This window comes from Mustelus asterias, chromosome 11 (genome assembly GCF_964213995.1).
Source record: "Mustelus asterias chromosome 11, sMusAst1.hap1.1, whole genome shotgun sequence".
NCBI lineage: Eukaryota > Metazoa > Chordata > Chondrichthyes > Carcharhiniformes > Triakidae > Mustelus > Mustelus asterias.
The window spans coordinates 48,298,217-48,321,067 of record NC_135811.1 but is presented as its reverse complement, the minus strand read 5'-3'; the positions used below and the strand labels follow the sequence as shown (position 1 = coordinate 48,321,067).

Sequence of the window (22,851 nt, the reverse complement as noted above, 5' to 3'; positions counted from 1 at the left end):
AAAAGCCACACAAGGTTTCGGAGCCTTCAGCCCCTTCTTCAGGTGAGTGGGAATTCTGTTCACAAACAGGGCATATAAAGACACAAACTCAATTTACAGAATAATGGTTGGAATGCGAATACTTACAGCTAATCAAGTCTTTAAGATACAAACAATGTGAGTGGAGAGAGCATCAAGACAGGCTAAAGAGATGTGTATTGACTCCAGACAGGACAGCCAGCGAGACTCTGCAGGTCCAGGCAAGCTGTGGGGATTACAGATAGTGTGACATGAACCCAATATCCCGGTTGAGGCCGTCCTCATGTGTGCGGAAGTTGGCTATCAGTTTCTGCTCAGCGACTCTGCGCCGTCATGTGCCATGAAGGCCGCCTTGGAGAACGCTTACCCGAATATCAGAGGCTGAATGCCCGTGACCGCTGAAGTCCTCCCCAACAGGAAGAGAACAGTCTTGCCTGGTGATTGTCGAGCGGTGTTCATTCATCCGTTGTCGCAGCTTCTGCATGGTTTCCCCAACGTACCATGCCTCGGGACATCCTTTCCTGCAGCGTATCAGGTAGACAACGTTGGCCAAGTTGCAAGAGTATGTACCGTGTACCTGGTGGATGGTGTTCTCACGTGAGATGATGGCATGTGTCGATGATCCGGCACGTCTTGCAGAGGTTGCTGTGGCAGGGTTGTGTGGGGTTGTGGTTACTGTTCTCCTGAAGGCTGGGTAGTTTGCTGTGGACAATGGTCTGTTTGAGGTTGTGCAGTTGTTTGAAGTCAAGAAGTGGGGGTGGGGGGATGGCCTTGGCGAGATGTTCGTCTTCATCAATGACATGTTGAAGGCTCCGGAGGAGATGCCGTAGCTTCTCCGCTCCGGGGAAGTACTGGACGACGAAGGGTACTCTGTCCACCGTGTCCCGTGTTTGTCTTCTGAGGAGGTCGGTGCGGTTTTTCGCTGTGACGCGTCGGAACTGTCGATTGATGAGTCGAGTGCCATATCCTGTTCTTGTGAGGGCATCTTTCAGCGTCTGGAGGTGTCTGTTGCGATCCTCCTCATCCAAGCAGATCCTGTGTATACGGAGGGCTTGTCCATAGGGGATGGCTTCTTTAACGTGTTTAGGGTGGAAGCTGGAGAAGTGGAGCGTCGTGAGGTTATCCATGGGCTTGCGGTATAGTGAGGTGCTGAGATGACCGTCCTTAATAGAGATGCGTGTGTCCAAGAATGCAACCGATTCCGGAGAGTAGTCCATGGTGAGTCTGATGGTGGGATGGAACTTGCTGATGTCATCATATAGTTGTTTCAGTAATTGTTCACCATGAGTCCAAAGGAAGAAAATGTCATCGATGTATCTAGTGTATAGCATCGGTTGAAGGTCCTGTGCGGTGAAGAAGTCTTGTTCGAACCTGTGCATGAAGATGTTGGCATATTGAGGTGTGAATTTGGTCCCCATGGCTGTTCCGTGTGTCTGGATGAAGAACTGGTTGTTGAAGGTGAAGACATTGTGGTCCAGGATGAAGCGGATGAGTTGTAAAATTGCATCTGGAAACTGGCAGTTGTTGGCGCTGAGCACTGAGGCCGTTGCAGCAATGCCATCATCGTGGGGGATGCTGGTGTAGAGTGCCAAGACATCCATTGTGACGAGGAGTGCTCCTGGTTCAGCTGCTCCTTGTGTGCCGAGTTTCTGTAGGAAGTCCGTAGTGTCGCGACAAAAGCTGGGGGTTCTTTGTACAATGGGTTTCAGGATGCCCTCGACATAGCCGGAGAGGTTCTCGCACAGGGTCCCATTGCCCGATACACCCGGCCGTCCCATTGTGTTTGCCTTGTGTATCTTCGGGAGGCAGTAGAGATCTCCAACGCAGGGAGTACGTGGGATGAGAGCACGGAGGGTGCTCTGAAGGTCCGGATCAAAGGTCTTGATCAGAGTGTTGAGTTGACGGGTGTGTTCTTCGGTCGGATCTGCGGGTAACTGTCTGTAGTGTTCCTCGTTGTTGAGTTGTCAGTACACTTCTTTGCAGTAATCCATTCTGTTCAGTATGACGATGGCCCCTCTTTTGTCTGCTGGTTTGATGACAATCTTGCCGTTGGTCTTGAGAGCGTGGATGGCGTTCCGTTGTGCTTGGGTGATGTTCGGGGCTATCTTGTGAGTGCGGCTGATGAATTTGGTGTTGACGCACTTTCTGATGGCTTGGGCATACATGTCAAGTCAAGGGCAGCGGCCTTCCAGAGGAGTCCAATTCGACTCTTTCCTCTTTGGATGCACTGCGGATCTCTCTGTCGGCTGTTCCGGTTCATTGGCTGTCTCATTGTGTTCGCTGTTGGCCTCTTGGGGTTTGTGGAAGAACTCCCGCAGCCTCATTCGCCTGATGAATTCCTGTGTTTGCTGCGAGACTGATGGGGTCTATTTTGGTGGTGGGGCAAAAATTAAGCCCTCGGCTGAGAACTTCGATTTCATCTGGTTGAAGTGAGTAGTCCGACAAGTTGACAATGGACTTCCCTGCAGTGGTACTGTTTTCTATTGTGGTACCGGGGGAGGCTTGGTTGCTGCTGGTGGTGATGCCGAGTTTCTCACGTTTCCTGTTCTTGGTGTGCATGTAGATGGTGTAGTTCCTTTGTCTCGTCTGGCTTGCTGTCCAGAGAAATTCATCAACATCCTCTGACTCCTCCACAAGATGCCGGTGACAGTTCTCACTGACAGAAATATGACAGAAACTTTTGAGGTCAAGACTGGCGTATAGTAGGAATGTGTCATCTCCCACACACTTTTCTCCATCTTCGTCACCACCATCCTTCACCATGTCAAGAACAAGCTTCCAAGTGGAGTGGATATTGTCTAAACAATAGACGGAAAACTTCTCATCCTCTACCAGTTGAAATCTAAGTAGTAAACAATATTGAAATCACTTGTGCAACTTCAATATGTAGATGAAAGTGCCACCTTCGCCCTTTCAGAAGAGAATCTCCAAGCCATGCATGACACCTTCACGGAAGCATTGCGGCATGGTGACACAGGGTTAGGACTGCTGCCTCACAGTGCCAGGAGTGTGGCGACTAGGGGATTTTCACAGTAACTTCATTGCAGTGTTAATGTAAGCCTATTTGTGACAATTAAATAAACTTTAAAATTCCTTCCTTTACCAATGCATCCCAGGGCAAGATCCAGTATGCCTGTCCTCCTAGCTGATCCAGAGAATTCATCTCAGACAGCATTGATGGGACCTCTCTAGTGCCTGGAGGTGGTATCTGTATGTAGTCCTGACCAAGGCTTTTGACTCAGTCAATCGGGAAGTGCTCTCCTTCCATCAAGATCAATGGAGAAATTCTCCCAAACATGGAACATTTCCCCCAACTGGGGAGCCAACTCTCATCTAAGGCTAACATTGACACGGACATACAATCTACAAGCACCACCTTTGGACACCTAACAATGAGTCTTCAGCGACCGCCACAACCGTGTACAAGGCAGTCATTTTCCTAACTCTTACCCATTGTTATAATCTCGCTAAAACCTGTTAGAAAAGCTATCTAGATTACAGTAATATCCTCTGCTGGTTCCTCTGGGGGCATGGTTAAAATGCTTCTGAAAAACTGAAGTATCTATGATGCTCATCTTTCTCAACCTTAAATGAGAGCGATCATCCAAGGTGGACATCTGATCTGGAATAGTCCAAAAGTGGATTATAATCCGTTTCAATTTGCATTAGAGAGCAATGGGTACAGGCAGAACTCTTAGGTAGAAGGACAGAAACTGAAGGGAGGAAAGGTTAAGGAGATCAATTATTCATCAAATTTGACCGTGAGAAAACATTTCATTCATAATGTGATTTCACCCTTTTATGATGAAGCAAACTCATATTTTGGCGTGGAGGAAGAATTCGAGATAATGTCGAACATTTCCCATCCCATCTCAACAGTTCCAGCTCAATAATCATAAAGTCTGCCCACCACAGCATTCAATTAATCCTTCAATTGTGGGATCATACTGTGCCTGTAAGAAATGTATTTGTGTCATGTTTCTTGAGGGGCTTGTGTTTAAAATTCAGCTCTGGTTTACAGGGTGCCGATTTGTCTGCAAACCAGGCAGCTACATGCTGAGAATGCAGGCTAATAATTAGTTTTAGATAATAGGGTGCTTGTTTTAATCTCCGTTTGTTTAATTTTGTTTTTTCCCCTGGAATTTCAGAATAGGGTTTGATTAGGTTGATTGACAAGAGACAGAAGCTTGTGCTAATGGGAGGAGCTAAATTTACAGGGAAAAGCAAGCAGTTTCTGCTTGGTCTTGAAAGAAGCTAGAGGTGCCTCTCTCTCTCTCTGGAGACTGCTGTTTGAGTGTCAGGAGACAGATGTCTCTCTAGGTGTTCTGGAGGCTTGAGGACTAGCAGTCCATGTACCAGCACTTAAGCCTGGGGGTTTGCTAACTGATTTTAAAGAGAAGTTTATGTCTACAAGGAATATAGCTTAAATTGGAACTAATAGAGAAAGATTAGCAGTTAAGAGTTGTATCTTGTCATGTTTAAGTATTTTGATGGGTAAAATTATGCTAATTCATTCCTTATAGTTTAAATGTATTGTTAAATAGAGTTGGTTCTGATAAAAGCTTCGTAGTGTTGTCAATAGAATCACACCTGCAGTAAAATACCTTATCCTCACACTAATGCTAAAATAGAAAAAATGTTGGGGTCGAGTCAGGCTTCATAACATACTTTGGGGTTTCTGTTCTGGTACCTTAACAATTGTTCCTTTTCTGTGCCATTATCAAGAAATTTCTTCCAACCGTAGCCTTTTATAAATTTGAGTCCATGCCCCTTTATCATAGAATCATAGAAACCCTACAGTGCAGAAGGAGGCCATTCGGCCCATCGAGTCTGCACCGACCACAATCCCACCCAGGCCCTACCCCCACATATTTACCCGCTAATCCCTCTAACTACACATCTCAGGGACAATTTTTAACCTGGCCAATCAACCTAACCCGCACATCTTTGGACTGTGGGAGGAAACCGGAGCACCCGGAGGAAACCCACGCAGACACGAGGAGAATGTGCAAACTCCACACAGACAGTGACTCGAGCCGGGAATCGAACCCGGGACCCTGGAGCTGTGAAGCAGCAGTGCTAACCACTGTGCTACCGTGCCGCCATATCAATAGTCCTACAGTCATTTATTCTATTTCTGCTATTCAGTACAATTTTTTTACACTCTACTGCCATCTTTCCAGGCAGAGATTCATAAATCTGTGTTCTCATCACTGCCTTCGAACATTGAAATCCATCCTGTGGATTATCTCTGCACGGTTTCCAAAGCAGCACCCAGATCACTGGGCAGGATCGGATATACTATTATCATAACATTATTTCCTTCAATTTGTACTGCTGTATATCAGCATTCCACTTGCTCTATTGCGGCAGAATGTGAAACAAAACCCAAGATCTTCCAAAGCTGCCCTTAATTTGAATATCATGCATGACATTCTTGGTATCCATCCTTTGTCCTTAATTATTGAAAAATTATGTTCAACGAAAGTGTATAAATTAACTTGGTAGTTTTTGAAAATACTTCCCCAATTGGATTTCCCTACTCATTACTAAGATATTTCAAGTAATCTCTGTTATCAATGGCAACAGTTAATAAATTTAAGGTTGGGATCTGTCATCAAAAAATGAAATAGTGGCTACTCACCTATCTTTAACCACACGTAGACACAGGCTCAGAAAATTAACTCATACATTGAGCTCTTTAAAAACACAGATGTACCAATTAGGCCTCTAAGGATTGCCATTTTATTCAACTGAAAAATATACATTTATTACTTACATGAGTAAATGTAAAGCATTGAGCTGCTTGGCCAATTCCTCGATCACTACATCGGGAACCCAAAGAATTCCGTGGTGGTTTCAGGATGACACTAGTTGAGTTTTCTATCGATACACAGTCCTAGAAGGACCAAGAGTTTAAGATATCAGTATACATATCAATAGAAGCAAAATTTTTTAAATGCTTAATTCAAAATAATTTAGTTAACCAGCCTGAGATTCATTTTGTGCAACTTCAGCTTCAGTGAAAGGTCGAATACGAAGATGAACACACATACGATCCTTTGAACCTGAACATTTTTGAAGAGCCTGTTGAAAACAAAGAAAGTTAATAAATTTTGCAAGCCTATATTCAAAAGAGCAGGAGGACCAGGATTTGTAACAGCAAAAACGAAGAAATAACACAAGCCCAAGTCGGGGTGGTGACTTGAGGAACTTGAATGCTACTTACCTGCTGTCCTTTCCCTAGTGGCAGAGGCTATAGTTTTGGGAAGTACTGCCCAAGAAATCTTGGGAACTTGCTGTATTATATTCTATAGACAGTGCATACTGCAGCTACAGTACACTGGTCACCCTAAAGGCGGTTGTACCGTTGGACAAAGCATTAAACAATAAATTATTGAAGCTTGTAACAAAGGCAATATAATAATCATGGGGGATTAAACTTCATGTGGATTGAGACAATCAAATTGGCAAGAGTGATCTAAAAGGTGAGTCCGTAGGATGTTTTTATGACGGCTTTTTAAAGAGTAATACATTGTGGAACCAACTAGGAATAAAACTATCTTAGATTAGTCTTGGGACAGGGTTAACTAGCATTGTCATAGTAAAAAGTCCACTGGGAAATAACGATCAAAATACCATTGAATTCCATGTCGACTGTGAATGTGGCATATTCTAATAAACTTGAAACCAATTGCATAGGTATATGGGGAGAACTGGCCAAGGTTAATTGTGTACATAGACTGTATTGTATGGCCATAAATGAACAGTGGGAAACAAAATGTTCAACAAAAATACATTCCACTGAAAAAACAATAAACAAGAGCCACTCGTGGCTCACTCAGGAACTTTAGTATAGTATTAGATTAAAAGAAGAGGCTTACAATGTTGCAAACAAAAATGGTAGCAAGTCTGAGGATGGAGGGGAGGGGGGGGGTGCGGGGGGGTGGATGCAGAAAACAATGTGCGAAACTGCTCATGAAATATAAAAACAGGTAAGAGCTTTTAAGTTGTTTAACATGGTCTCTTAGAAGCAGGGACAGGAAATAGATGGTAACCATCAGGAGAGAACAGATGTAGAAAAATCAAGGGGCTAAAATAAAAAACAAATCCCAGAACCTAATGACCTAAACCCAAAGCTCTGAAAGAAATAGGTACACAGATACTGGGATGTGCTAACTATGATTTTCCAAATCCAATATTAGCTTAGAAGTTGGCAACTTTTGTACCGTTTTTCAAGAAAGGAGGGAGCACCTATCGGCAAATTAAAGCTTTTTGAGAATGTAATAGGGTAGATAAAGGTGAACCAGTATATATGCAATTGATCTTTATTTCCAAAAGGCATTCAACAAGGTTAATAGGCAAGATTAAGGCTAATGGAGTTAGCAATGATATATTAGCATGGTTATATGATTGGTTTTCAGACATGAAGTATGTAGCGGTCACAAGTAAGGCATTTTCAAGTTGGGGACAGTGAATAGTGGAGTATGGCAAGAATTAGTGCAAGGGCCCTTCGACTGTGTTCTATCTATAGTAATGACTTGGGTGAAGAGACAGAGCAATGCATTAAAGTCTGTTGATACAAAGCTAGGTAGGAAGGCAAGCTGCGGTGAAAACACAGAGGTTGCAAAGAGATTTAGACAGGTTAGGTGATTGGGCAACAAGGTAACAGATAGAGTAAAACTTAGGAAACTGTGACATTCATTTACCTTAGTCGCAGGATCAAAAAATTGGATTTTTAAAAAAAGGCATGAAACTTTTAAGTGTTGATGTTCAAAGAGATTCGGCTGTGCACATTCAAATAAGGCAAATGGTAATACCAGGACAATATTCAGGTTTGAACTGACAAGCAGCAAGTGTCAAGCAATGACCATCTCCAACAAGCGAGAATCTAACAATCGCTCCTTGACATTCAATGGCATTGCCATCGCTGAACCGCCACTATCAACATTCTGGGAGTTACCATTGACCAGAAACTGAACTGGACTAACTGCATAAATACTGTGGCTCCAAGATCAGGTCAGAGGTGAGGAAACCTGCAACAAATTTTAATGCCAGGAGTGTAGTAAATAAATTGGATGAGCTTAGAGTGTGGATCGATGCCTGGAAGTGTGATGTGGTGGCCATTATGGAGACTTGGGGACAGGGACAGGACTGGATACTTCAGGTGCTGGGTTTGCCGGGGGGGGGGGGGGGGGGGGGGGGCATTGCTGATCAGGGATAGTGTCACAGCTGTAGAGAAGGTGGACGCCATGGAGGGGTTGTCTACGGAGTCTCTGTGGGTGGAAGTTCGGAGCGGAAGGGGTCCTGGGTGTTTTCTATAGGCCGCCCAATAGTAACAGGGCTGTTGAGGAGCAGATAGGGAAACAGATCCTGGAGGGATGTAGTAATAACAGGGTTGTCGTGATGGGAGACTTTAATTTCCCAAACATCGATTGGAATATCCCTAGGGTAAAGGGTTTGGATGGGGAGGAGTTTGTGAAGTGTGTTCAGGAGGGTTTCCTGACACAGCATGTGGATAAACCTACAAGAGGAGAGGCTGTACTCGATCTGGTACTGGCTAATGAGCTTGGACAGGTGTCGGATCTCTCAGTGGGGGAGCATCTTGGGGATAGTGATCATAACTCTATCTCCTTTACGCTAACGTTGGAAAGAGATAGGATCAGGCAAGCTAGGAAAGTGTTTATCTGGAGTAAGGGGAAATATGAAGCCATCAGGCAGATTAGAGGTGTAAATTGGAAGGAGGTAATCGCGAGGAAAAGTACCGAAGTAAGGTGGCAGATTTTCAAGGAATGTTTGTCTGGAGCTCTACATGACAACGTTCCGATGAAACAGGGAGGTTTTGGTAGGTTACGGGAACCGTGGTGCACGAAAGCTGTGCTGAACCTAGTCAAAAGGAAAGCGTACAATAGGTTCAGAGAGCTAGGCGATGATGGGGATCTAGATGAGTATGCGGCTTGTATGAAGGGACCAAAGGAAATTAGGAGAGCCAGAAGGGGTCACGAGAAGGCCTTGGCAGGTAAGATTAAGGAGAACCCTAAGGCGTTCTATAAATATGTGAAGAGTAAAAGGATGAGATGTGAAGGAATAGGACCTATAAAATGTGACGGTGAGAAAGTCTGTACGGAACCGGAAGTAATAGCAGAGGTGCTTAATGAATACCTTACCTCGGTATTCACGGTGGAAAAAGACCTGGGTGGTTGTACTACAGGATTGCGGCAGACTGAGAAGATTGAGTTTGTCGACATTAAGAAAGAGGATGTGTTGGAAATTTTGAATAGCATCAAGATAGATAAGTTGCCGGGACCAGATGGGATGTACCCCAAGTTACTGTGGGAGGCGAGGGAAGAGATTGCAGAGCCTCTGGCGATGATCTTTGCGTTGTCGATGGAGACGGGAGAGGTTCCGGAGGATTGCGGATGTGGTTCCTATATTCAAGAAAGGGAATAGGGATAGCCCAGGAAATTACCGACCGGTGAGTCTAACCTCAGTGGTTGGTAAGTTGATGGAGAAGATCCTGAGGGACAGGATTTATGAACATTTAGAGAAGTTTAGTATGCTCAAAAGTAGTCAGCATGGCTTTGTCAAAGGCAAATCGTGCCTTACGAGCCTGGTGGAGTTCTTTGAAAATGTGACTAAACACGTTGACGAAGGAAAAGCGGTAGATGTGGTTCACATGGACTTCAGCAAGGCGTTCGATAAGGTCCCCCATGCAAGACTTCGAGAAAGTGAGAGGGCATGGGATCCAAGGGGCTGTTGCCTTGTGGATCCAGAACTGGCTTGCCTGCAGAAGGCAGAGAGTGGTTGTAGATGGGTCTTTTTCTGAATGGAGGTCGGTCACCAGTGGAGTGCCCCAGGGATCTGTTCTGGGAGCCTTGCTGTTTGTCATTTTCATAAATGACCTGGATGAGGAAGTGGAGGGATGGGTTGGTACGTTTGCCGACAACACGAAGGTTGGTGGTGTTGTGGATAGTTTGGAGGGATGTCAGAAGCTGCAGCGTGACATAGATAGGATGCAAGACTGGGCGGAGAAGTGGCAGATGGACTTCAACCCGGATAAATGTGTAGTGGTCCATTTTGGCAGGTCAAATGGGATGAAGGAGTATAATATCAAGGGTAAGACTCTTAGCAGTGTAGAAGATCAGAAGGAACTTGGGGTCCGGGTCCATAGGACTCTAAAATCGGCCTCGCAGGTGGAGGAGGTGGTTAAGAAGGCGTATGGTGTGCTGGCCTTCATCAATCGAGGGATTGAGTTGAGGAGTCGGGAGATAATGATGCAGCTATATAAGACCCTCGTCAGACCCCACTTGGAGTACTGTGCTCAGTTCTGGTCGCCTCATTACAGGAAGGATGTAGAAATTATTGAAAGGGTGCAGAGAAGATTTACAAGGATGTTGCCTGGATTGGGTGGCATGCCTTTTGAGGATAGGTTGAGGGAACGCGGTCTTTTCTCCTTGGAGAGACGAAGGATGAGAGGTGACCTGATAGAGGTGTACAAGATGTTGAGAGGTATAGATCGGGTGGATTCTCGGAGGCTTTTTCCCAGGGCTGAAATGGCTGCTACGAGAGGACACAGGTTTAAGGTGCTGGGGAGTAGGTACAGAGGAGATGTCAGGGGTAAGTTTTTCACTCAGAGGGTGGTGGGTGAGTGGAATCGGCTGTCGTCAATGGTGGTGGAGGCAAACTCGATAGGGTCTTTTAAGAGACTTCTGGATGAGTACATGGGACTTAATAGGATTGAAGGTTATAGGTAAGCCTATATATAGGTCTAGGTAGGTAGGAACATGACCGACGCAACTTGTGAGCCGAAGGGCCTGTTTGTGCTGTAGTTTTTCTATGTTCTAAATAGCTCATCTGACCTCCCCAAAGCCTATCTACCATTTACAAGGCACAAATCAGGAGCGCGATGGAATACTCGCCACAGCTCCAACACTCAAGAAACTTGACACTACACAGAACAAAGCAGCCAGCTTAATTGGCACCCCTTCCATAAAAGAAAAATCACTCCTTCTATCACCACAGCAGTTCAATGAGTACTATCTACAAGATGCAGTGCAGGAACTCATAACTCTCCTTAGATAGCACCTCGAAACCCATGACCATCTAGAAGGACAAGGGCAGCAAACACATGGGAGCACCTCCACCTGCAAATCCCCCTCCAAGCCACTCACCATCTTGACTCACCATCTCCTTCAGCTACTGGGTCAAAATCCTGGAACTTCCTCCCTAACAGCATTGCGGGTGTACCGACAACCACATGGACTGCAGCGGATCAAGGCAGCAACTCACCACCATTTTCTCAAGGGCAATTAGGGATGTGTATTAAAATGCTGGGCAAACCAGTGACACCCACATTCCATGAATGACTTTAAAGATGGCTTTTATTGCAAGGGGATTAGTACACAGGAACAAAGTCTTGCTATGGTTGTCCAGATTTTGGTGACCACATCTGGGATACTGCGTGCAGTTTTGGTCTGCACATTTAAGAATTTACTGGAGGCAGCACAGCTAAGGCTCCCTAAACAAGGGCCTATGATGAGATGCTGAGTAAATGGGGCTTATATTCTCTGGAGTTCAGAAGTATGATTGAAACCATACAAGATTCTGAAGGGGCTTGTTAGGATGGCTGCTGATAGATTGCTTCCACTGTGCAGGGAATCTAAAACATGGGGGCACAGTCTCAGAAGAAGGAGCCAATCATTTAGGACTGGAATGAGGAGACATTACTCAAATTAATTCACTCAAAGGATTGTGAACCTTTAGAATTCTCTGCCTCAGAGGATTGTGGATACTGCAGAATTGAACAAGTTTAAGGCTGGGGTGGAGATTTTTGGTATCTTGGGAAATCAAGGGATATGGCGAGCAGGGAGTAAAGTGGAGCTGAAGCCCAAGATCCACCGCAATCATACGGAATGGTGGAGTTGTCTCAACAGGCCATTTGGTCTACTCCTGTTCCTATTTAGTGTTCTTATGGATTGGCAAACTGGTTGCTGGAGTACATATCAAATGAACTGCGATGTCCAAGATGGGGTCAAACATCAAATGCTGTTGCAGCCAGAGCCATGCAGTTAATGGGCAGGATTTCATCAAACTCTTGAATTGTGATTAGATGTTGGGAGTGATTTTGAGTCCAAAATATCTGACCTGCTATACTAGTCATAACATTTGTGGCTGATACAGTTAAGTTTCTAGTCAACAATGACGTCCAGGAAGTTAATGGTTTGGGGAAATTGGCAGTGTAATACAATTGAATGCCAAGACGAAGTGGTTAGATTCTCTCCTGTAGGTCATTACCTGGAACTTGCATGACAAATGCCAACTGCCACTTATCAACCCAAGCCTCACTATTGTCCAAATCTTGCTGCATGCAGACAAATCATATTATGTATTTACCACACGTGATGGATTTGAATTTTCTTCCTGGCAAAGTTCATCAATCAAATCCTTTTTAATGGCTTCAAAATCCTCTGCAGTAGACATCTCCTGTTCTTCATTTGCAATTCCTTGCGATTGTATAAATGACAACTTAGAGTTTAATACTGGTTCCATTCTGCTAAGAAACAAACAATTATTGGTAAATTACATTTTATTTTTGACATTGTAAGTCCATGAGGTTATGAAAATTGTCATAAGTGCTGAATGCAACAGGGCAAGTCTCCACAAATGTGGAAAGGCTTGGAACTGATGTCACATGATTCAAGGTTTATTTCAATTCATATGATTTCTGTAACTTGACTTGTATCGATCATGTGATAAAACAACTTTATTACATTTTATGCAGATAATGTATTTTATGCAGATAACGTGTTTCCCTCAATCAAGTGATGCTATTTTGTAAAAGAGCAGGGGAGTTATCTCTAATGTCTAGTCAATATTTACCCCAGTCCAACGCCGGCATCTCCACATCAATATCTACCCCTCAAATCAACACCATAAGAACTGGTCATTATCACATTGTTGTTTGAGAGTTTGTTGAGTGCAAATTAGCTACCATTTTTCCTATATTAAAACAGTGGCTGCAACATTTTAACACATATACACCTAACCAGAAACTGTTATCAGTACATATTGCATGCAAGCCGCAGAGAGCAAAGAAAAGAAAATCAGCGCAATCTAACGGGATCTGCCAGAATGCACAGTTCACATCAAGAATGCTGAACACCTTGGTATTTGGCATGTCTCAACACCTATTCCACTGCCTTCACAGGGTGATGGGGTCAGAGTAGCACTTTGTTTAAGTGCACTAGTTCAATGCATATCCTGACTGTTCCTTTTTTAAAAAACTGCAGCCACCATTGTTGAAACTTATTCCATGCCCTTAACTATGGAAATTATGACACCTGGAGCCATCATCCACCAGAGCTCAATGACTTTGTTTCATGGCTACTGGTACTCTTCTTGCAGCACAGACCATTGGTATGATCGAATCACCTAGTCCAGTGGTGGGCAACTGGATGCTTGGGGGCCACATGTGGCCCATCAGGGTTCTGAGTGCGACCTACAAGACCTTTTGTTGGCTGTTATCCACGTGCAGAATTGCAACATTCTGCTGGTTTCTGTCCATGTAGTTTTTTCCTACTGGTATGACTGAAGTGATACACATGTGCAGAGCATGTGAAGTGAGGTGCATGCTGATTGCATACAACATGCTCCCACTGCATCCAATTAAGCGTAAATATGCATTATCTTCTTAACCGCTTGAAGTTAATGACAGTTCTATTAATACCTGAATTAAACATTTTCTACAACTTCTGAAATATTTGGCATGTATTAAATGTATTCAATGGTCCCCGCATCCAAAGCATCGCTATAGAATGTGAATAGCTGGGGCCCAAGCAATGCTCCTCGAGATACCCCACTACTAACAGCCTGCCAACCTGAGAATGATCCATTTATCCTAATTCTCTGTCCACTTACCATGCCAGTATATTATTCCCAATCCCATGTGCAGGACCTTAACAAAAGCCTTCTGAAAATCCAAATATATCACAACCACTGGTTTCCCCTTATCTATTCTGCTAGCTACATTCTCAAATGACTCCAACAGAATCCATGTTAGCTCTGCCCAATCCTACAATTATTTTCCAAGTGCCCAGTTAGCACACCCGTTATAATAGATGCTGACATTGCACGAGAGCATAAGCCAGCATGAAAATTCCAGGATAACCCACAACATGGAGTTAAAAGTAGCCATGGCGGTTGGAAAGGAAAAGGACAGGACAGGTTTCACAAAAACTGAATGTCTACTTAAAGGCAAATGTAAAACATAACTCAAGTGGGATTTTCAGTTGTATTAAAATTAAAAGGGGCAGTTATGTTCTGTAACTATAGAAGTTACCTACTTCAAAGCATGTTTGGCAAATGTTGCTTTTAGTTTGTAAAGTCTTGAAAGAAATCTTGCTGTGACATCCTTTCAGCTACTTACTAGAAGTTTAAATTTCTCTAAAAAAGGTTATTGGTCTCTCTCTCTGGGGATCATAGCAATATGACTTAATAGTTCCCTTTGTGGCTCAATATCAATTTTGCTTTATAATGTGCGGCACAGTAGTTAGCACTACTGCCTCACAGCGCCAGGGACCCGGATTCAATTCACGGCTTGGGTGGCTGTGGAGTTTGCATTTCTCCCAGTGTCTGCATAGGTTACCTCCGGTGTCGTTGGCATCCTTCTGCATTGTAGGATTCTTTTAACCCATCGAGCCTGCACCGACCACAATATCACTCAGAGCCTATCCCCATAACACCATGCATTTACCCTAGCTAGTCCCCTAGACATTATGGGACAATTTAGCATGGCCAATCCACCTAACCCACACATATTTGGACATCTTTCCTCCCACACTCCAAAAGGTGTGCAGGTTAGGTTGATTGGCCATAGAAAATTGCCCCTTGGCATCAGGGGGACTAACACGGTAAATGTGTGAGATATGGAGATAGGGTGTGGGTGGGATTGTGGTCAGTGCAGACTCAATGGGCCAAATGGCCTCCTTCTGCGCTTAGAAATTCTATGAATGGGACAGTGAGGAAGGTTTTCAAAGCTTGCAGAGGGATTTGGACCAGCTAGGAAAATGGGCTGAAAAATGGCAAATGGAATTTAACGCAGACAAGTGTGAGATATTGCACTTTGGAAGGACAAACCAAAGAAGAACATACAGGGTAAATGGTAGGACTCCGAAGAGTGCAGTTGAACAGAGGAATCTGGGAATACAGGTACACAATTCCCTAAAAGTGACGTCACAGGTGGATAGGGTTTTAAAGAGTGCCTTTGGTACATTGGCCTTTATAAATCGGAGTATCGAGTATAAAAGTTGGAGTGTTATGGTAAGGTTATATAAGGCATTGGTGAGGCTGAATTTAGAGTATTGTGCACAGTTCTGGTCACCTAGTTACAGGAAGGATGTAAATAAGGTTGAAAGAGTGCAGAGAAGGTTCACAAGGATGTTGTCGGGACTTGAGAAGATGAGTTACAGAGAGAGATTGAATTGGTTGGGACGTTATTCCCTGGAGCGTAGAAGAATGAGGGGAGATTTGATAGAGGTGTACAAGATTTTGATGGGTATAGATAGAGCGAATGCAAGCAGGCTTTTTCCACTGAGGCTAGGGGAGAAAAAAACCAGAGGGCATGGGTTAAGGGTGAAAGGAGAAAAGTTTAAAGGAAATATTAGGGGGGGGCTTACAGTGGTGGAAGTGTGGAATGAGCTACCGGATAAAGTGGTAAATGCGGGGTCACTTTTAACATTTAAGAAAAACTTGGACAGGTTCATGGATGAGAGGGATATGGTCCAAGTGCAAGTCAGTGGGACTAGGCAAAAAATGGTTCGGCACAAACAAGGAGGGCCAAAAGGCCTGTTTCTGAGCTGTAATTTTCTATGGTTCTACTGTGATTGTGGTAAAAGGCACTAAATAGTTGCTTTTGGGTGAATCTTATAAAAGATGACATTGAAATCACTTCCATGTTACACCAACAGCTATCTATGTGCAAGAGGTACTGAGATGATCAATAGACTTTAGTCCTACAAAATGCTAAAAACAATAAAGTTTAAGAAAGAGAAAAATCTCACACTCTCCACAATAGCACTCAGTAAACGAATTGGTTCCGAATTCAACTATGGTTATGTAGACAAGCATAATAACTAACGTGCACACAATGTCACAAAGCAGCAAATGGGAATGAAGTGCTTCTACATGGAGAAAGGACAAGAAGAATGCACAGATACGTGGGAGAAGAGGCTTAGAAAAATCAGTACAAATCAGTTGGGTGAAATTACTGTTTACGTGCAGTATTCAACGTGAAATGTTTTCAGTCAAGAATAGAATGTTAACCAAGGCACAGAGATCTCCCTCGTTTTGTTCAAATAAAATCCACGAGATCCTTTACATGGCGCTTGGATTAGTATCTAGTATGTGCGCCAGCCACCATAACCAGGCAGCACACAAGCAACACTTGTTAAAGAAGGGCAAGAACAGGAGCCAAAGTCCTCAGGATTTTATTTATTATCGTCACATGTATTGGGATACAGTGAAAAGTATTGTTTCCTGCACACTATACAGACAAAACATACCATCCATAGAGTACATAGAGGAGAAAGAAAGGAGAGGCTGCAAAATGTAGTGTTGTCATTACAGATAGGGGGAAGAGAAAGATCAGTTTAATGTACATAACCATACCGTGCAGAAACAGGCCATTCGGCCCATCAAGTCTGTACAGACTCTCCAACAGAGCATCCCACCCAGATCCTAACTCTGCACCCCTACTAACCAGCACATCTTTGGACACCAAGGGGGCATTTCCTGCCATGGCCAACCCACCTAACCTGCACATCTTGGGACAGTTTAGCATGGGCAATCATCATTGCAGTGTTAATGTAAGCCTACTTATGACACTAATAAATAAACTTAAACCTGCACATCCATAGGTCTATTCAAAGGATTGAACAACACGGATAGCGGGCGAAGGGAGCGAATGTTAACCAAGGCGGGGAAACCTCCGGCTCAGATTTGTTAGTGACGTCGGTCAGGCTCAGATTTGTTAGTGACGTCGGTCAGTCTCATTCCCCCCTCCCCCCCGGTTCAGTACAAGCCCAGCGGTCACTCTGCTTTTTTGGGGGCGGGAAACATTGGATTTACCTGGACGACAAGGGGCGGAACAGCGATGGGTCAGATAATGGCCGAATAGCCCCGCAGGTGTGGAAGCGGACCCGCTGGCACCTCTCAGTCACTCACACTGACGGCCGCTCGGCTCCGGGCTGCTCTCGTCGCCACCGCCGCGCGCTCTGCTGGACTAACGCTCCCGCCGCGCGCCCCCCAGTTTAAATTCCACCAATGGCGAGGTGGCAGTGGCCCCGCGGGGCATCACGGGTGGAGGCGGTGCTGCTACCACGCTGAGGCCCCGCCCCCTCTCGGCTCGAGCGCTGCCTTCCAACCGCCGCCGCCGCTGCTGAGGGGGCCGAACTAATCAGCCTGAGGTGAAAGAGAGAAAGCGTTTCGTTGATGTTGTCACTAAATATATCGAAACGAGGTGGGAAGAAGATGGAGCGGGGGTCTGGGAATTGTAGTTTTGGTGGCTGGGCTCACTTTGAGTTGGTTTTGCTGAGCTTTCATCGAGCTTTAACCCCCGGCTTTCTCTCTCTCTCTCCATAGATGTTTCTCCTGAGCTTTTCTAGCACTTTCTGGTTTTTTTTATTTCGAGTTTGTCGGTCTGGATTTTAAAGGGGACCGAAGCTTTGGAGTGAGAGCGGTAAACAGTTATCCACCGAGCCGCTACAGGAGCGAACACTTCCCGTCACGTTGTGAAAGCATGGCGCTCTTCGCAGATTTAAACATCGCCAACACCCCCGACAGAAAGAGATTGCAAAGTCTGATAGAGAGCGCGGCGCATCGTGAGTATTGTTTTGCTTTTATTTATTAGTGTCACAAGTGGGCTTGCATTAACACTGCAATGAAGTTACTGTGAAAATCACCCCGGCGCCTGTTCGGGTAACACTGAGGGAGAATTTAGCATGGCCAATGCACCTAACCATGTCTTCTGGACTGAGGGGGGGAACTGGAGCACCTGGAGGAAACCCATGCACTCACGGGGAGAATGTGCGAACTGCACACAGACGGTGACCCAAGCCGGGAATCAAATTCTGGTCCCTGGCGCTGTGAGGTAGGTGTGACACTGTGCCACCCCTATTTGGTTCAGTTCCTAAGTTGTTAACTAGTTGGACGTCCCAAGCATGCAGAACCTGGTGTGTTTTAATTGGAGTGTCCTGTTATATATTGTGACAAACTGCTTTTCATTCTTTGGAAGTAGACCCACATGTCATAAGAACTAGGAGTAGGCTATCTAGCCCCTCGAGCCTGCCCCGCCATTCAATAAGATCATGGCTGATCTGAAGTGGATCAGTTCCACTGACCTGCCTGATCCCTATAACCCCTAATTCCCTTACCGATCAGGAATCCATCTATCCGTGATTTAAACATATTCAACGAGGTAGCCTCCACCACTTCAGTGGGCAGAGAATTCCAGAGATTCACTACCCTCTGAGAGAAGAAGTTCCTCCTCAACTCTGTCCTAAACTGACCCCCCTTTATTTTGAGGCTGTGCCCTCTAGTTCTAGTTTCCTTTCTAAGTGGAAAGAATCTCTCCACCTCTACCCTATCCAGCCCCTTCATTATCTTATAGGTCTCTATAAGATCCCCCCTCAGCCTTCTAAATTCCAACGAATACAAACCCAATCTGCTCAGTCTCTCCTCATAATCAACACCCCTCATCTCTGGTATCAACCTGGTGAACCTACCCTGCACTCCCTCCAAGGCCAATATATCCTTCCGCAAATAAGGGGACCAATACTGCACACAGTATTCCAGCTGCGGCCTCACCAATGCCCTGTACAGATGCAGCAAGACATCTCTGCTTTTATATTCTATCCCCCTTGCGATATAGGCCAACATCCCATTTGCCTTCTTGATCACCTGTTGCACCTGCAGACTGGGTTTTTGCGTCTCATGCACAAGGACCCCCAGGTCCCTCTGCACAGCAGCATGTTGTAATTTCTTTCCATTTAGATAATAATCCAATTGGCTATTTCTTCCAAAGTGAATAACCTCGCATTTGTTAACGTTATACTCCATCTGCCAGAGCCTCGCCCACTCACTCAGCCTGTCCAAATCTCTCTGCAGACCTTCTACGCCCTCCACATGATTCACTTTTCCACTTATCTTTGTGTCGTCTGACAATGTCACATTAGTTGGATTTGGAATTGATGCCCTTTCCTACCCTAGAAAAAGGGCTCAAATTTAAGCTCGTTTACATCAGCAATCTACTTATCCACTCCAACTCTCTTCAGACTTTTCATCATTTCTTTTGATTTGATTTATCATTGTCACATGCATGGGGATACAGTGAAAAGTATTGTTTCATGTGTGCTATATGGACAAAACATACTATTCATAGAGTACATAGGGGAGAAGGAGAGGATGCAGAATATAATGTTGTAGTTACAGATAGGGTGAAGAGAAAGTTCAGCTTAATATATGATAGGACCATTCAAAAGTCTGATGACAGCAGGGAAGAAGCTGTCCTTTGAGTTGTTTACAATGTGTTTTCAGACTTTTGTATCTTTTTCCTGACAGAGTGGAAATGGTTGAGCGCTTCAAGTTTCTAGGTGTCCAGATCACCAGCAACTTGTCCTGGTCCCTCCATGCCGATGCTGTAGTTAAGATGGCCTACTAATGCCTCTACTTTCTCAGGAAGCTAAGGAAATTTGGCATGTCCACTACGACTCTCCAACTTTTAGAAATGCACCATAGAAAGACTTCTTTCTGGTTGTATCACAGCTTGGTACGGCTCCTGCTCTGCCCAAAACTGCCAAAAATTACAAAGGGTTGTGAATGAAGCCCAGTCTATCGCTCAAACCAGCCTCCTATCCACTGACTGTCTACACTTCCTGCTGTCTCGGAAAAGCATCCAGCATAATCAAGGACCCCACGCATCCTGGACATTCTCTTCCACCACCTTCCGTCAGGAAAAGGATACAAGAGTCTGAGGTCACGTACCAACCAATTCAAGAACAACTTCTTCCTTGCTACCATCAGACTTTTGAATGGACCTACCTCGTAATAAGTTGTTCTTCCTCAACAGCCTAGCTATGACTGTAACACTACATTATGTACTCTCTCCTTTCCTTCTCTATGTACGGTATGCTTTGTCTATATAGCACACAAAAAACAATACTTTTCACTGTATACTAATACATGTGACAATAATAAATCAAAGTAAATCCACAGTGGTAATTGGGAGGAAGTTCCAGGATTTTGACCCAGTAACGGATGGAACATTTAATATAATTCTAAGTCAGGCAGGTGTGCAACCTGGAGGGGATTTGCAGGTTGTGGCAATAATAAATCAAATCAAAGGAGGAAGAGAGTATGTTGGTTGCTTTCCCAAGACAACGGGAAGTGTACACTAACTTAATGGATAGGAGGCTGATTTGCTTGATGGACTGGGACTATATTCGCAACCTTTTGTAGTTTCTTGCAGTCTTGGTCGGAGCAGGAGCTATACCAAGCTGTGATATATCTGGAAGGTATGCTTTCTATGGGTGCGTCTGTAAAATTGGTGAGAGTTGCAGAGGATGTGCCAAGTTTCCGTAGCCTGTTGATAAAGTAGAGGCGTTGGTGGGCTTTCTTAACTATAGTGTTGGCATGGAGGGAGCCAGGCAGATTGTTGTTGATCTGAACACCTAAACTTGAAGTTCTGGGCCATCTCCAGTTCATCACTGGTGTAGACGGGAACATCCATTACGCTTCCTGAAGTCGATGACAATCTCCTTCGTTTTACGATGTTGAGGGAGAGATTATTGTCGTTGCATCATTTCACCAGATTCTCTATCTCTTTCCTGTACTCCATCTCATAATTGTTTGAGATCCGACCCACTACGGTGGTGTCATCAGCAAACTTGAAAATGGAGTTGGAGCAGAATTTGGCCACGTAGTCAAGTGTATAAGGAGTATAGTAAGGGGCTGAGGACGCAGCCTTGCAGGGCACCGGTGTTGAGGATAATCGTGGAGGAGATGTCTTACCTATTCTTACTGATAGCAGTCTGTGGGTTAGGAAATCGAGGAATTAGTCGTAGTGGGAGGAGCCGAGCCCTAGACCACGGAGTTTGGAGATCCAATTTGTTGGGATAATGGTGTTGAAGGATGACCAATAAATAGGAGCCTGACATGAGTGTTCTTGTTATCCAGATGTTCCAGAGTTGAGTGTAGGGCCAGGGAGATGGCGTCTGCTGTGGACCTGTTGCGGTGATAGGCAAACTGTAGTGGATCCAGGTAATCTGGGAGACCGAAGTTGATGTGTGCTATGGCTAACCATTCGAAGCACTTCATAATGATCTATGTCAGAGCCACTGGGTGGTATTCATTAAGGCACGCTACCTGGCTTTTCTTTGCTACAGGGATGATGGTCATCTTCTTGAAGCGGGTAAGGATCTCTAATTAGAGTAAGGAAAGGTTAAAGATGTTAGTGCAGGATTTGAATGCTCGTCCGGGTACCCCATCCGGGCTTTACTTGGGATAACTCTCGAAGGCTGATCTGACGTCTGCAATGGTGACCTTGGATACCAGTTCGACTATGGCTTCTGGGGCAGATGGCATCTCTCGCTGACCTCTTGCTCAAAACGGACATAGAATATGTTGAGCTCATCGGGAATGGTGCATTGTTGCCAGCGATTCTATTCTTCTTCGCCTTGTAGCCTATTTTGTCATGTAGACCTTGCCGTAGGTGGCGGGTGTTCGTGTGGCTAGCTTGGTCCTGTATTGTCTCTTGGCATCTTTGATTCTCCATAGGTCATATTTGAATTTCCTATAAAGGTCAGGGTCACTCGATTTGAACACCTCAAATCTAGACTTCAGTGAGCAGTGGATGTCCCTGTTCATCCATGGTTTTTGATTGGAAAACACTCGAATTAGCTTCTTCTGCACAAAATCATTTACACAATTACTAATGAAGTCTGTTACTATAGTGGTGTGCTTGTTTAGGTCGGTTACTGAGTTCTTCAATATTGGTTGTTTGAGGTCAAACATCTCTGCTATAGGACATGACTGCATGAGTCCTCAGGGTAATTTGCTGGGCCCAACCACCTTCAGCTGCTTCATCAATGACCTTCCTTTCATCATAAGGTGGGAGATGTTTGCACACTGTTCAGTACCATTCGTATCTCCTCAAATACTGAAGCAGTCTGGGTCACTATGCAACAAGGCCTGAAGAATATTCAGGCTTGGGCTGATGTATGGCGCAACTTAAGTAATTGCCAGGCAATGACCAACTCCAGCAAGAGAATGTGGCCATCCCCCCTTGACGCTCTATGCTGTGTGAGACTTAAAGTGTACCTTTAAGAAATGTATTTTTTTTCTGATATCATGTTCTCTGCAATTTGTAAGCAGGCCTTTTGGTTTCATTGTGACACCGGCTGCCTGCTTAAATGTCTTTTTATTGCTGCTTATATGGTTAAATGGGGTTTTGTTTATTTTTAGTCTGGGTCTAATGCACTGACTTGGAATTTATGACTGGTTGACAGGCCATGTGTTTTGGACAGTTTCTTTTTTCTTTGTAGTGAATTCAAGGTTTTACTTTCAGTTTGGCTGCAGTTTTAGTTTAAAAGGTGTTTGGACATCTGAAAAGCGGTGTTTCTCTATTTCTCCCTGGTATTGGAAATTCTGCTGGCTAGCTGGAAACAAGGCTTCTTGCCTTCCTGCAGTCTACTGTTGGTGGTTTGCTAGCTAGTACCTAGAGTCCCTCTCTCTCTCTCTCCCTGGTGTTTTGGGAAGTTGTTCTTACACAGACAGACAAGC

The 22,851-nt window shown here is 44.6% G+C and overlaps 2 protein-coding genes across 3 annotated transcripts in view; one reads left to right on the top strand and one right to left on the bottom strand.

Moving 5' to 3' along the window:
- kif20bb (kinesin family member 20Bb) overlaps positions 1–17,342 on the bottom strand; it is a 102,403-nt gene extending 85,061 nt beyond the window's left edge. Inside the window, exons 1-4 of the mRNA XM_078224409.1 lie at positions 17,143–17,342; positions 12,412–12,568; positions 6,010–6,105; positions 5,798–5,917 (exon numbers count right to left, since the gene is read on the bottom strand). Coding sequence (XP_078080535.1) covers positions 5,798–5,917; positions 6,010–6,105; positions 12,412–12,567 — 372 coding nt within the window. The 5' untranslated portion in view covers position 12,568; positions 17,143–17,342. The remainder of the gene's footprint in view (positions 1–5,797; positions 5,918–6,009; positions 6,106–12,411; positions 12,569–17,142) is intronic.
- A 58-nt stretch (positions 17,343–17,400) lies between these two features.
- rpp30 (ribonuclease P/MRP 30 subunit) overlaps positions 17,401–22,851 on the top strand; it is a 33,665-nt gene continuing 28,214 nt past the window's right edge. Inside the window, exons 1-2 of one of the 2 annotated variants that reach the window (XM_078223557.1) lie at positions 17,401–17,533; positions 17,656–17,894. In XM_078223557.1, coding sequence (XP_078079683.1) covers positions 17,813–17,894 — 82 coding nt within the window. In that variant the 5' untranslated portion in view covers positions 17,401–17,533; positions 17,656–17,812. The remainder of the gene's footprint in view (positions 17,534–17,655; positions 17,895–22,851) is intronic. The other variant, XM_078223558.1, reaches the window with a different exon arrangement.